Raw genomic sequence first — 14734 nt, forward strand, 5'->3', positions numbered from 1 at the left:
TTTTTTTGCGTAAGGATGTATAATAATCAAATTATATTTCTAAGTTTATATGTTTTGTCCGATTATATTACATAGCTGTTAATTGGAACTTGAAATTACATAAATTTATGCCCTTGTCTACCATATTGTGCACCATACATATCCAAAGTCCAAAAGCTTGATTTAGTTAAAAAGACAGGAAGGAAATAGTAGTGATTTGTGAGGTAATCGAGGGTTGGAGATGGATCCAATGGAAAGAATGATGGCTAATCAGGTGGGATTAGTGCTTAACATAATTACCACACGTGTCTAGCTGTCTTAGCCTTATTATAATCTCACTCTCCTTTTAAAAAATTTCTCCTTTTCTAATTTCTATATATATCCACTATAGCTTTTGACAATGGATCGAATCGAATTATTAATGAGACGGCATCATCGATTTAGATCTTTATAGCTTTTTAACCCGGCCAAAGATGTGTGGCAGCGGAAAGAAAACTGCTCACCATTTTACATAAAATATACATATCAATATTATATAGTTTTTAATTTTGGTTGGTGAGATATTATATTTATAGTTTCATTTACTGTACCTATACGCTATTGTGTTACCTGTATAATCCAACAAAAAAAAAAGAATCAATATACCATCCCCAAATAGAGCAAACATTTCAGATATCATCGGTGATAATATTGGAAATTAGTGCAAGTGACTGATACTTTAATATCCTGAAATCAGGAATGAAGTTCTTACTGGTGTCTGGTGATATTTGTTTGGAGTTTATCTTCATTATAAAATCTGCTGACGAAAAAACCAAACACACTATATTCTTTAACAGTTTGAGTGTTGACGAAAAGAGAGATCAACACAAAATTATTCAATAAGCAAACTGCAGAAATGGGCCGAAAAAATGATCCATTTGAGTTTGAAATCAATTAGCCATATGATATATGACCCATCAAGTAGGCCTTATTATATCATTAAGTGAATATTATTATTATCTGTCCAACCAAATCCATAAAATAATAAGTATATATTATGAGTACTATATCATATAAATGTATATATCCCAACCTTTTTGAACTTGACTACCTTAACCAAAACAGCATCCCAAAGAATACTTGCATGAAGCACCAGGAAAGGAATAACAGTAACTATCTCTTTCCCAGATTCCAAAACAAAGAACCTCTTGTCTGGAAAATAGTAAATACGTACAGATAGTAACTTGGTTTGTGTGTTTAGACTATACTTAAAACGATTAAAAGATCTATAGACTCTCCATGCAAGTTATCCTCTCCTTTTTTTTCCCCTTCAAAAAGGCAATCTCACTTCATTAATTCTCGTAAACCGATCGAACCCTACATGATAAGTTTTCTTTGGTAAAAGGTTAATTTCCCTACCTGATCATAATTTGATCGTTAAATCTTTTCCAGTAAAGATGCCAACTCGTTTCGGTTTGTCACCAAGGTTCTTGTTACTCTTTCTCACGTTTTTATCAGGTAACCAATTCAAACATTACATTACTTTAATTCGACCGATCAACGTCAGTCCTTGTCTAGATATTACTTAGGGTTTTGATAACGATTATAACTTGTGTGTATTATTCCACAGGAACAAAATGGTCTGAATCAGCTCGAGTATTCACGATCGTGAACTCATGTGACCAAAAGATCTGGCCGGCCATAACTCCCGGAGAAAACTTCAACGGCGGAGGATTCGAGCTCAAACCGGGTCAATCCATCGTGTTCACCGCACCAGTAGGCTGGTCAGGCAGAATTTGGGGACGAACCGGCTGCAAATTCGACTCAACCGGAACCGGAACCTGCGAAACCGGTTCATGCGGCTCAACCCTAAAATGCTCAGCCTCCGGAAAACCACCGGCTTCACTAGCCGAGTTCACATTAGCCGCAGTAGATTTCTACGACGTGAGCCTCGTCGACGGATTCAACCTCCCAATGGCGGTAACTCCGATGAACGGAAAAGGAAACTGCAGCGTGGCTGGATGCGTCGCTGATCTTAGGCCACATTGTCCGTCGGAGCTCGCCGTTAAATCAAACGGAAAAGTGATATCGTGTAGGAGTGCTTGTGATGTGTTTGATAGAGATGAGTATTGTTGCAGAGGAGTTTATGGGAACCCCGTGGTGTGTCAACCAACATATTACTCAAAGATCTTCAAGCAAGCTTGTCCTACTGCTTATAGTTATGCGTATGATGATCCGACCAGTATCTTCACTTGTTCCGCCGCTGATTACATCATCTCTTTCTGTTCCTCCAGGTTTGTCTTAGCCTCTTAGGTTAGGCCTAATTATCAATACTTTTTTTTTTTTAAATACCCTAAAACACCATTATAAAAACAAAATTTTGTTTGTGCAAGGGTGTGTATGTGTGTGTAATAAACTTTGATTGCTGTTGTTTTATATGTATAGGAAGAAGCCAGTGTGCACGTACCATGATAACAAGCTGGGATGCAGCAACGGATTCAGGACCATGACTGGGGGATTCTGGCTTGTATTGATATTTTCTCTTGTTGTTTTTAGTTAAGAATATGGCGTCTCGTAACTTTAGATAAATAAGGTTTTTTTTTTTTCCTCTCGTGGAAAATTTCTCATTTGTTCATATTTAGATTTCATGTGTTGGTAAATGTAAGGTTTGTTGAGTGTGATAGAAACACACATAACTGCAGGTCAAAATGTAATCGTATAATGATGGTCAAAACTGTGAAATTCAAAACTTCAGGTCAAAATTACGAAATATCTAAAATAGCAGATAAAAACAGAGGTCCAAAATGTAAAACTCGTAATATAATAGATGGGCCAAAAATGGGCCCAAAGTGAAGTCCAACTTATGATAATAATTTTATCTGGTTTACTCGGAACCCTTTTGGGTGTATTGCGCGTCATCGAAACGCGAGGAAATCGAAGAAACGCGAATCGCCGTGCTAATCTGATCTCCTCCCTCGTCGGGAAAAAATGGCTACTGGTGGAAAAGTCTCCTTCAAAGTCACTCTGACTTCAGATCCTAAGCTTCCTTTCAAAGTGTACGCGAGAATTCAGACACCTCATTGTTTAGATTTTACGTTTTTTAATTTGCCTTGTGATTGATTGATCTCTGGGTTGTTTTTTGTTTTCCGATCAGTTTCAGTGTACCGGAGGGAGCTCCGTTCACGGCGGTTCTGAAATTCGCAGCAGAGGAGTTCAAGGTTCCTCCACAAACCAGCGCCATCATCACTAATGGTAGTAAATTAAACCCTTATTATAGCAATAGCATAATTCATATTGAGATCGATTCATCTTGGCCTTAGAAAATCTCATCACCAAGCATAATTGCGATCAGAGTTATTCGAATTCGAATTTGGGCCTTTTATTCATTTCAGCTACATATGTTAGGGATTTGTATTGAATAGACTAAACTTTGATTTTTAGGGGTGTGGTTTAGTCTATTGGTTTTGGCTGATTTTGTCAATAGGTTTTGGTTGTGATGTATCTGTTTTATAATGTGTGCAGATGGGATCGGGATCAACCCTCAGCAGAGTGCAGGTATAATTTTCAATAGTGCTACTAAACATTTGGATTGGTTGATTGCTTGTTTCTCTGCAGTTCTATATCTTTTAAGTCATTGCAATTCCCAGTTTTATTTTTTGTTTTCAAATGTCCTTCGAAAGTTCTTAGAAGATCCTTAATGTCGTCTTCTTCTCATCTCTAGTAACTTGTAAGCTTATAAATAAGCTCAGTCTCTAAGTGACTTCAGTGTCCAATAGGAATGCCAGATAACGACCTTTTATTAGATGATAAATGAGCTTAGTCTCTAAGTGACTTCAGTGTCCATAGGAATGCCAGATAACAACCTTTTATTAGATTATATATGATTGCACAGTCGGGGTTTGCAGTAATATTTCTCAGCTGTCCGTTTAATGCTCAACTAAACAGAAGTGTGGTCATTACGTATAAGTAGAAATCAAGCTTCTTCGTGGTCCACTATGATTTATCTTTTTCCTCTATCTAGTAGTTTCTTCGAATGTTAATAATATGAATGATGTCAGGAAACGTGTTCCTGAAGCATGGGTCTGAACTAAGACTGATCCCGCGTGATAGAGTTGGAGCTGCGTTTGTGATCATGGGGATCCATGAAGGTTGAAGCAATCAGTAACTCTCTGTTTCCTTACCTTTAAAAAACATATAATAACCAACATCTTTGGATTACATCCTTCTTTGAATAAATAATGTGTAATGCGCTTATACACCCTCTTAGGGATTAAGTGAACTGGATTTTGGTCAAGTTTTAGATAATGTTGTACTAAAAAGAGCTTGAATTGGTCTCTTACCATCTTGAAGCACTAAGCTTCGTTCTAATTAAGCTATATGATCAAGCCAGTAAGATGAGTGTTTGCGTTTATATATTTTTGGATTAAGGCTAAGCCCTGTTTTGTGGTTTGTATATTAAAATGATTCTTATATGGACAGCCTCAAATAAGAAGGATGAATGAATTGAACTGATTAGTCTTCTTTAATAATGAAATTTAGTAAAGAAAATGATCAAAATATTCAAGCAGTGGAAGTCGAATCATTGTATTCATATAATTTTCTTTAGGTTTTTTGTTGGGCTCATAGTGGGCTTATATGAGTTATTATAAAATTAAAGTTGTAGGGGTTTTGTTTATAATAGGCCCATGTAGGTTCTAATTACTCTTTTAAACCGACAAAAAAGAGTATTTTCCTTTTTTGTTGTTTTTATAGGAAATTAGGAATAAGGATTTGGGATTTCTATTTCTATTTTGCAACGTAAAGACATCTGTTTATAAATACTCTCTCATCATCACTAGTGAGAGAAATAAAAAAAATTTAAGTATCTGAGAGGGAGACTCTTCACTAAAAAAAAATTAAGTTTCTCGAGAATTAGGGTTCGTTCGATCTACGGTCCGATTAAGCGGCAGGGTTTTGATCGCTCATCAATTGGAGACGAGACGAGACCGTCCGATAGAAACAAACAATGGGAGAGACTGCGTTCCGTACCATCGTCGAACGAAGCGATTCACTCATCTCCGACGCAGGCCGTCGTCTATCATGTGTACAAGTATTTTATTTTTGATTACAACTTTACAATGGATTTCCTTTTTTCTTTTTAAACTCTCTCTGTTTACTTTTTTCTCGATGATTTCCTTAGCAGCAACTCGAAGAAAAACCCTAGATCCAGATCAAGGTCGGCGAATCTTCTTCACCTTCTCCGTACTCGGTACTCTCTTACTCTTCTTCACTTCATCTTCGCTAATTCGCTAACTCTAACCTCTGCTCTGTTTTTTCCCTTAGGTCGTGTCGTGAATCGGTGAATGATGAAGTCGATCGTTCGTTGTGGCCTGAAACGACGGCGTGTTGAAAACTCTGGGAATTGGGCTTTTGGTGTTAGTTTGTTGGCGGCCCATATTCTTCTTTAGGGTCCATTATTTGAGACGTTGTCGTTTTGGAGCATCGTCTCCTTCCTTTCCCTTTTGTCTGTCTGAAATCAAAACGGAACAAGTGGAGTGAGGGATGGACTGATCGGAGCTTTTGGTATTGATTAGAGGTAACTAACTATGATTCTTCTAAATCTCTATGATTCTTTTTTTTTTTTTTACTGAGTTGTGGCGTGTGATTCCTGTTTTCTAATTCTCAGAATCGTTGAAGCATTTAGTGTGTGTGTTCTTCTTAGTCTATATGGTTTTGACTGAGTTAGTGTGTGAGTGTGTGTGAATTATAGTTTTGTAACCTTGACATATAGGTTTGTTTCCTTTTTGATTCTGTGAAACAGGTGCCGGTGATTTATTTGACTGATTTGATTCAGAACACAATCGTCACCAAACACGCTTAAGGTAACAACATAAACTGTTTCTACTGATTTGATCGATGAATTTTGCTTCTTTTTTTTTAAAGCTTTTTGTTGTCTTTGGTTTTTTGGGTCACAATTACAATTTTAAGGTTTAATTAATTTGTGAGTCAGATCAAGGAGAGCATCATCATTCAAGGAAGGTAGAGACCATGTACAACTAATTCCATGAGCCAACGTCCAACATGAAGAAGAAGAAGAAGAAGAAGAAGAAGAAGAAGAAGAAGAAGAACACCTCCAGGTTTTGTTTCATATCATCCTTCACTTGTGTCTAATTTTTTGTTATTATTTGTTCCTTGCGTTGCTTTGAGATTTCTTAATGATCAGTGTTTCTCTTCATATTGACTTTGAAAACAGTTTGCAATTTGCTTTAACTGGTAATTTTATTGTTTTAGAGACGAAGTGGAATTGATAATGGTGCTGGTGGTTCCTGTTCTCCTAGTGTCATCACCACAGTGATATAGGTATGTCTGATTTAGCCTTATTTTATGATGTCAAACTATTGTTCTTTGTGAATTCATTATCTTCATAAAGTTGGTACCTCTATGATAAATCTTTCTTCTGGTCTGTCATATTTTATGTTTCTTCTATGTTACGTCTTTTTATTACCATCGTCTTCATTACAACCACAAATTACCTTTGCTTTGTTATGTCAAACTTTATCTTGAAGGATGCCTTTGATCTCTCGTTGCTCCATGGTACCTCTTTCACGGTCTCTTCATTTCCTTTGTTAGAATTTTACTGTTCCCATATTAGCTGCTAATGTTTTCTTTGCTTGTGTTAGATCGTGGAGGTTGAACGCCTTGTTGGAGGGAAGGAAGGCTTATGTATAACTTCGAGTTTCTGGTTACTTCACATATACACCTCTCTGCCTATTGTTTGTTGACCTTTGTGTTTGTTTTCCAGATATCACTTCACTTCGCAAGCGAAAGATATGTCTTGCAAACGAGTTTGTTCTTCTATCTTTTCCTCTCATGAAAAAGGCTCGAAAAATTCAGGTATTCATTCCTTTTTCCCTCCCAAATCTGTTCAATCTGTTTGTTTTAATTTACTCCATGAATTATTTCGGATTCCTGAGATTTGGACTGTGCCATTGGGGAGTCTTAACATTATTTTGCCAGGTTTTTGAAATTTTCAGGTTAACATTATTTTGGCATGTATGTTTTAAGTCTAAGACCATATATTTTAGTGGAGGAAGATGCTTTGATCGGTTTGGTGATGGTTTTGATGGTTCGTTTTTGTCTTCTCTGCGCTTCATCTTCAGAGGTAATCTTCTTCCTTTTAACTGATTTTTTCATAGGGTTTGATTTCTACATTGCATCGGTGGCTTTATATATGTTCATGTTATTTACTTGTTGTTTTGTTGTTTCAGGTTTTTAATGATACTTTTATCAATGAGAGTAATGGTTGATGGACACGCATTTCTCTGTGCTACGTCTTTAAGGGTTTTCTTCTTCCTCTTCTCACGTCTATTACTTTTTTGGTTTTGTTTTGTTTTGTTCCTTACGGTTCTTTCTTCGTTTTGCAGGTCTTTTGGAAGCAAACCATGATCCAATCATCATGTATTCTAATCCATGTTATTTTCTTCAAGCGTTCTCATGGGTTCCTTGCTCCAGTCATCACTCTCTTACTCATGTTGCTCTTCTAGGGTTTGGTTTTTAAATTGAATCATTCAAGGCTATTTTATTATTTTCATTCGATTTGTAACTCTTCTTGGCTCTGTTAATTTTAGATTGTGGAGGAGGATGCTTTGATCGGTTGGTGATGGTTTTGATGGCTTGTTTTTGTTCTCTCTGTGCTACATCTTCAGGTAGTCTTCTTCCTCTTAACCGAATTTTTTTCTTTTCTGTCTATATAAAAAGAAAAAAACAGCTCTGTCTCTCTTTGATGCAGATTGTGGACACACTAGGATTACTGTGTGAGAGGTTCTAAGATAATTTGTTTTTTTTGCTGTGGAGTGCATAAGATTGCTGATATTTCCTAGATACTTTGAAGCATTATAATGACGACGAGAGAGCAAACAAGTCTCCAAGAGGTATGTATCTTTTCTGTGTTCTTATAAATTTAATGATTTTGACTGAGTCAGTGTGTATGAATATAGTTTTGTCTCTTTGACGGGTTTGTTTCTTTTTGATTCTATGAAACAGGTGCCGGTGATTTTTTTGACTGAGTTGATTCAGAACATAATCGTCGCCAAACATGGTTAAGGTAACAACATAAACTGTTTCTACTAATTTGATCGATGACTTTTGCGTTTTTTTTTAAAGTTTTTTGTTGTCTTTGGTTTTTTGGTTACAATTACAATTTTAAGGTTTAATTATTTTTTGAATCAGATCAAGGAAGGTAGAGACCATGTACAACTAATTCCATGAATAACACCATTCCATGAGCCAACGTCCAAGAAGAAGAAGAAGAAGAAGAAGAAGAAGAAGAAGAACACCTCCAGGTTTTGTTTCATATCATCCTTCATTTATGTTTAAGTGCAACTATACTTTGTTTTAACCATTCTTACTATTTTTCATCATACATTGGTTAAGGTTGGTTCTTCTCATTGTGGGAGACACTCTGGTTCGGGAAAGACTACACAATATCTCCATGAAGCTGCAGGTTGAAAGGTACGACCTACTACTTTCCCCAACTTGCAGCATGTAGTACTAAAACACACTTATTTCTTACAAATTGGTGTGTGTGTGTGTGTGTGTGTGTTGTTCTTTAACCGAAAACTGTTGGCTTGTTGAGAACATACTTTGCCGTTTCTTATTTTCCTGTGAAAATTGTCCTTTGTTTCTTCAAAAGCGCCTTTTTTATTGAAGGTGTACTTCCATGTAGGAAAGAGCAAAGAGCAAGTTGAGGCGCTGTCAAAAAGTTTTCTCATCGTACGGCTGTGCCAGGTTTGTAGTTCATGTCTCTGCTTTGTGTTTTTTGTATTCAATGTCTTTTAACGAAAATATCTCTGTTGCAGATCATGGATGCACCGGGGGGACTGATATGACAAATCTTTCTTCTGGTCTGTCATATTTTTATGTTTCTTCTGTGCTACATCTTTTTATTACCATTGTCTTCATTACAACCACATGTTGACCTTTGTTCTCTTATGTCTCACTTTATCTGTCGTTGCTCCATGTTACCTCTTTGTTATATTTTTACTGTTCACAGATAAGCTAATGTTTTTCTTTGCTTGTGTTAGATTGTGGAGGGTTCAAAGCCTTGTTGGAAGGAAGGATGGTTTGCGTATAACTTCAAGTTTCTGGTTACTTCACATGTACACCTCTCTGCCTATTGTTTTTTTAATCAACTAATGGCTATTGTTTCTTGACCTTTGTGTTTGTTTTCCAGATATTACTTCACTTTGCAGATGTAAGATATGTCTTGCAAACGAGTATGTTCTTCTATCTTATCCTCTCATGCAAAAGGCTCGAAGAATTCAGGTATTCATTCCGTTTTCCCTCCCAAATCTGTTGCAATCTGTTTGTTTTAATATTACTCCATGAATTATTTCGGGTTCCTGATATTTGGACTGTGCCATTGGGGAGTCTTCAACACTATCTTGCTATGTTATTGAAATTTTCAGTTAACTGTTATGTCGCTGATCTTCCTAGTGATGTTGGCATGTATGTTTTAACTTTTAAGCCTAAGACCCTAGATTTTAGTGGAGGAGGATGCTTTGATCGGCTGGTGATGATTTTGATGGATCGTTTTTGTCTTCTCTGCAGTATTCTTCCTCTTAACTGATTTTTTCTAGGGTTTGGTTTCTAAATTGCATAGTTAGCTTTATATATTTTCATGCTATTTACTTCTTGTTATTTTGTTTCAGGTTTTGGATGATGCTTTTATCGATGAGAGTGATGGCTTTGATGGACACGCTTCTTCTCTGTGCTACTTCTTCAAAGGGTTTTCTTCTTCTTCTTAACATGTCCTTTACTTCTTTTTATTTTTGTTTTGTTTGTTCCTTACGTTTCTTTCTTCGTTTTGCAGGTCTTTTGGAAGCAAACCATGATCCAATCATCACGTTTTCTAATCCATGTTTTGGATATCTCAAGGAATCTCGTCATCTGCTCACAGGTACATACACAGACATACTTTTGCGCTATTGAAAATTCTCTTTGAATAAACCCACACTCATCTTTGTGATGCTGTTTTCTTTCAGCTGATATGGGACCGGGCTCTTGGACTGCCACTAGAGCGACCAAAGAGTGAAACTTTGCAACTTCGTGAGGCTCTTAAGCAGAGTGAGTCTGTCCCAGTTCTTGAAAAATATTGTCCTTGGGAGTTCCAGCCCAACGAATTTGAGAGATAAGAGACAGAGAGAGATCGTTCTAATGGCGACAAGAGAGCAACATGATGATGGTTCGAATCTACTACTCAACCGATCCATGAATTGTGAGTCGAAATTGCTTTCTAAATTTGTTCTTGTTTCTTTATTTTCGATGGAGGCTGAGATTTTTGGTTTAATATGTTTCTGTAGGTATGGAGAATTTAGGGTTTCTGGAGCTTCGAACCTCAAAGCCATTGGTTCCTTATCCCAGATAGAGTATCTAACTATGGTCCAATATTACTCGGTTAGGGTTTGTTCTCAGACCTCTATTTTATGGCCAGATCCTCTTCTCTGCTATCACCTGATTATTTTGTTTGCTCTCTCTCTCTCATAGGTTCCGAGCCAACACTGCAGTCAAGCAATGGCGAAGGAGATGGCCTTGTTAGCCTTCAATCGGGCTCTTAACCAGAGGTTTGCAATTTTACATGTTCGCATAAAATTTGGTCTCATTCATCACTTCACCACCATAGTTGTTTCTTGTTCGATTGGTCTAACTTCTTATTTATCTGGTGTTTCAGGATATCCGGTTCTTGGTGTGGGGTTTTACGGCATATTTGGCAACCTCTCGTCCAAAGCGTGGGAATCACAGGTTATGCAACTTTTCCATTATAATGGTTATGCAACTTCTCCTCGTTACGTTTGACGTTTGATTGAGCTTAATTCAGGTTATGCAACTGAATTCTATCTTTTTTCTTCTTGATGAATTCAGATATGGTAGTGAGGATGGGAGGGCCTTGTTGTTTCCATGGCGTATTTCTCTTTAACTACTCTCATCTTATTACTTATTTGACTGATTCTAGATGGTTTTTCTAAATTTCATGTGTTGTTGATTGATTGTTTCACTAATTGCAGGGAAACGAGTGTCACAAACATAGCTGCTAGCTAGCTTTACCAATCCATGAATGAGACCATGAGCAACGTCCAAGAAGACGTAGAAGAAGAAGAACCACTCCAGGTTTTGTTTCAATCGTCCATCACCATTGGTTAAGGTCAACTACTTTTTTTAACCATTCGTATATGTTATTGCAGGATAAAGAGCAGAAATAGTAGTAGCTACAACACACAAAGCAAGCCTCAGGAAATAACAATATACTCCTACCAAAGCAAGCACAGAGGTCAACAACAAGGCCAGGTTCTATATCTTTCTTTGTGAGATTGTATTGTTGTAAAATGAGATCATGAGAGGCCATTCTAATTCTTTTTTTCTTCTTCTTGTTCATTGAGCAGTACTCTCCGGGATGCCGATGTCTGAGCAGATATAAAACAAGGAGACCATTCCTTGCCCAAACCAACACTGCAGTTTTCTCAAGGAGACAAGTCGATGGACCTCCTTAAGAAAAGCATCAAACTGCTAGAAACATAGCTAGTCGTCTGAGGAATCCATTCTGTACTCAGGCCAAAAAACAAGTCATAGTTGTCTCAAGCCAAATGCATTCATCAGCAAAAAAAGGTACGTAGCATTCTTAATAACCATTCTTCTGATTCCAATATGGTCTCACGTTCCTCTTATAATAGTTTTTTTTTTTTTTTTAATTGCCTCATTGCAGGGAAACGAGTGTAGAATCATGGAAAGTGATTATGAAAAGTGATGATGCAAAATCAAGATAGGTGAGCCAAATTGTTAGAAAAACAGATTGATTAACTCCATATCTCACTGCTTAACTGAAACTATTTCCTCCTCATCCTTGATTTATGTAGATTCTCAATCCAAAACCAGCAACTCTGCAGCTCAAGTGCGCGATGAAGATGGAGTTACGGTGGAGTCCAGGACAAGAGCTCGCCGTGACGCAGAAATCTTCTCCCTTTGAAATGAAAATGCACCAATCTGTAAACACCATTAGAATCGACAGGACAAAATGAGGTCTTGCTCACACCCAAGTTTTAAGCTCGACCTGTGAAAGAGCAGAGAACAAGAAGGCAATGCATCTAGTTACCAAGTCATATTTGTACTTCATAAACAGAAAACTAAACAAAACCAATGCGTTCCAGTGATTTGATGCAGCTCACACTTTGCCTGCACCACAAAGAAGTACACCACATATGCTAGAATTTTCAGGTAAATACCCTTTGTCAGAGAGTCTCATCACTTTATAACATATTCATACCTTCATGAAACTGTCTAGTTAATCTGCAAGGATCTCATTTCTTACTGTTGCAGGAATTTCATCTTCAAACGGCAAGGGCTAACCAGCATGACATCTTTAATAGCTTCAACATATGTCTCTAATCAGGTATGAAGTTCTATGCATAAAACACTTGTTTTAATGCCGTCTGATATGCCTCTGTTTTCCTCAGCACGCAGAATAAGGATTGGCTGATCTCTTAATACTGTAGAGTCGAATTGTCACTTTGGTTTTGTAGGTATACGCAACCAGCGCATCGGTCGATGCATGGCTCAATCAAGATAGTGGAACCGAATGTTTAATGGGTTTTGGAGTTGAATAAAGAAGTTTCTGTTGGGCTGAGCCGAAGCCGAAGATCGACCCAGAGGTTGCATCGACCGGTGCAATGTCGATGCAACCTTGCATCAATCGATGCAACTAAAACCTAGTTCGTGTTTTAAGAAGCCCGACTTCGTCTTCTCCGTTCTTCATCTTCAAAGTCGCGAACACGAACACAAAGCTTCAATCAATGGTATCTCGATTGTTTATCAAATCCGACGATTCCAAAGCCTGACCCACTCGGATTTCTCCCCTCTTCTCGATCCCCAGCTTTGTTTCGTGTTTCGGAGCCATGGTGAAACACCCACAAACAAAACGAAGTCGCGGCGAATCCTCTACCTCCGGCCAGTCGCGCCTCCGTGACTCTCCACCACCGGCGAGTACTCCTCCACCTCCGGCGAGCCATGCCCAACCACTCTCCAACCCTGCTTGCACCGGAAAAGAAGGTTCAAACAGCAGCTTATATTAAACCTCGGGTGATGGATACTTGGGAAGAAGACTATGTTTTACAATGTATGGCTGAAGGTCGATATCAATCCTGCTATTATGCAGCGCTTCGGGATTATGATGAGGTGTTGACACTACTGCAGAAGATCCGATTGGGTTCTACGTCCACATGGTTGTATGACTGTTTCTCGGAGCTGGTCCGGCAGTTCATGGCTTCGATTTGCATTTTTTACAAACTCTGGTAGAGGATGCGGACCGAAGCCATAAACTGCTGGACTAGATCCGGGTAACAGTTGTACTGACGTGTGCACATAGACCCCAATTCGATCTTCTGCAGCAGTCTCAATACCTCATCATTAATCCTGAGTCGCTGCATAGTAGCAGTATCGACGAACCTCGTTGTTTGATATCGACTATCAGCCAGACATCGTAAAACATAATCTCATACTCTCCCCAAGTATCCAGCACCGGGCAGTTAATGTAAGCTGCTGTCTGAACCTCTTTTTCGGGTGCAAGCTCCCAAGTCCGTTGAGTCAGAATTCTTAGTTTCAAAGCTGCAGTTAAGTCTTTTGCTTCTATATCGGGTCGAGTTCTACGCGATGGAAGAAGGTTCTCCAGGTTCATCTCAGTATCAGCTGTAAAATCCTCAGCGGAGTGCAGGTATATAATTTTTCGTAGTGCACTGAACATTTTGAATTGGTTGATTGCTTCTGTTCATTTATATTTCTTGTGCAATTCTAAGTTTTCTTTTTGTTTACAAAAATGTTTTTTTTTAAATCTTGGCCTTAATAATGTCGTCGTGTTCTTTTCTTATTCTTCATCTCTCAGTAAAGCTCATTATTAATGCCAGATAAACCGTCACGTGTAGGAGAACATCCCTGCTAAAGATCTGATCGGGGTAGTTCTGTCTAACATGCCTTACCAGTATATATGGTCATATTTTCTCATTTCTATGTTTGTCATGCCTTAGACATTTGTGGAATGGGTCATTATAAAAAGCATATGTGTTAGATCTTTATATTTTCTAGGGTTGGGATAACATATTTGTTAAATTCGATTCCCGATTTGAAAATTCAGATATCCGTAATTCTACAAAACAAAATGTTGTTGTGACTAGTTTTTGTGAAATTTTGGAAAATATCTGGTAGTCGGATACCTGGTTACTTGCCCAACCCCTAAAAATTTGTGCAACAATTGCCATATATCTCGTCGCTAGTGATCCGCTCATCTATCATACCAACTACAAAACTTCTTTGTTACTCAAAAAAACTCTCATATAAATATAATCTTTCTTTCATTGCGTATTCGAAAACTCAGTTGATAGGTGATAAAAAACACGTTAACTGTATAAGACGACTACGACATAATCTTTTCAATACGATAATATCATGAATGCAAGGAATGTAACAAACGTCACCTGAATTCCTTAATTATACAGGTATATATATAATCCTCTCATGTCGCAAGTCTGTTGGCCGTGTTGAAACAAAGAAACAAAATTTCCCTGAAATTATAAAAAGTCAAAATTTATTACAAGAATTTTGACATACTGTTTTCACAAAGTGAGTAAGAACACATAAAATACAAATAATTTCACAAAGTGGGAAAGAAAAACACATTGAGATTGTTGCGTTGTCAAACACATGGCGGGATAAATGAAGAAAACTGACATAGAGTTATGAACAATCTAAATTAATC

At 37.6% G+C, this 14734-nt stretch overlaps 2 protein-coding genes and 1 long non-coding RNA gene across 23 annotated transcripts; all 3 read left to right on the forward strand.

Moving 5' to 3' along the window:
• LOC104713442 (thaumatin-like protein) lies at positions 1243 to 2751 on the forward strand. Its single transcript, XM_010430552.2, has 3 exons — positions 1243 to 1476; positions 1589 to 2252; positions 2404 to 2751. The coding sequence occupies exons 1-3, from the start codon at positions 1416 to 1418 to the stop codon at positions 2516 to 2518; spliced, it is 840 nt and encodes a 279-aa protein (XP_010428854.1). The 5' UTR covers positions 1243 to 1415; the 3' UTR covers positions 2519 to 2751.
• Positions 2854 to 4369, forward strand: LOC104713443 (ubiquitin-fold modifier 1). The gene is made up of 4 exons (XM_010430553.1): positions 2854 to 3014; positions 3113 to 3210; positions 3481 to 3513; positions 4017 to 4369. Exons 1-4 carry the CDS (start codon positions 2947 to 2949, stop codon positions 4109 to 4111), a joined length of 294 nt encoding a protein of 97 aa, XP_010428855.1. The 5' UTR covers positions 2854 to 2946; the 3' UTR covers positions 4112 to 4369.
• On the forward strand, positions 4733 to 14112 carry LOC104713444. 21 transcript variants are annotated; one of them, XR_755622.2, is made up of 36 exons: positions 4734 to 5047; positions 5141 to 5206; positions 5281 to 5533; positions 5759 to 5819; positions 5948 to 6074; positions 6229 to 6297; positions 6504 to 6531; positions 6618 to 6660; positions 6740 to 6831; positions 6955 to 7099; positions 7206 to 7278; positions 7362 to 7482; positions 7566 to 7643; positions 7727 to 7868; positions 7981 to 8041; positions 8167 to 8279; positions 8371 to 8448; positions 8663 to 8724; positions 8796 to 8840; positions 9021 to 9095; positions 9170 to 9261; positions 9648 to 9724; positions 9809 to 9895; positions 9981 to 10213; positions 10299 to 10392; positions 10483 to 10559; positions 10667 to 10737; positions 10858 to 10898; positions 11001 to 11103; positions 11178 to 11280; positions 11376 to 11598; positions 11696 to 11756; positions 11847 to 12204; positions 12307 to 12379; positions 12510 to 13696; positions 13887 to 14112. It is a non-coding gene; the product is annotated as an uncharacterized LOC104713444 (long non-coding RNA). The 21 variants fall into 21 exon arrangements; XR_002033290.1 differs by having other exon boundaries at positions 4733 to 5047; positions 6229 to 6531; XR_002033291.1 differs by having other exon boundaries at positions 6618 to 6831.

This window comes from Camelina sativa, chromosome 9 (assembly GCF_000633955.1).
Source record: "Camelina sativa cultivar DH55 chromosome 9, Cs, whole genome shotgun sequence".
NCBI lineage: Eukaryota > Viridiplantae > Streptophyta > Magnoliopsida > Brassicales > Brassicaceae > Camelina > Camelina sativa.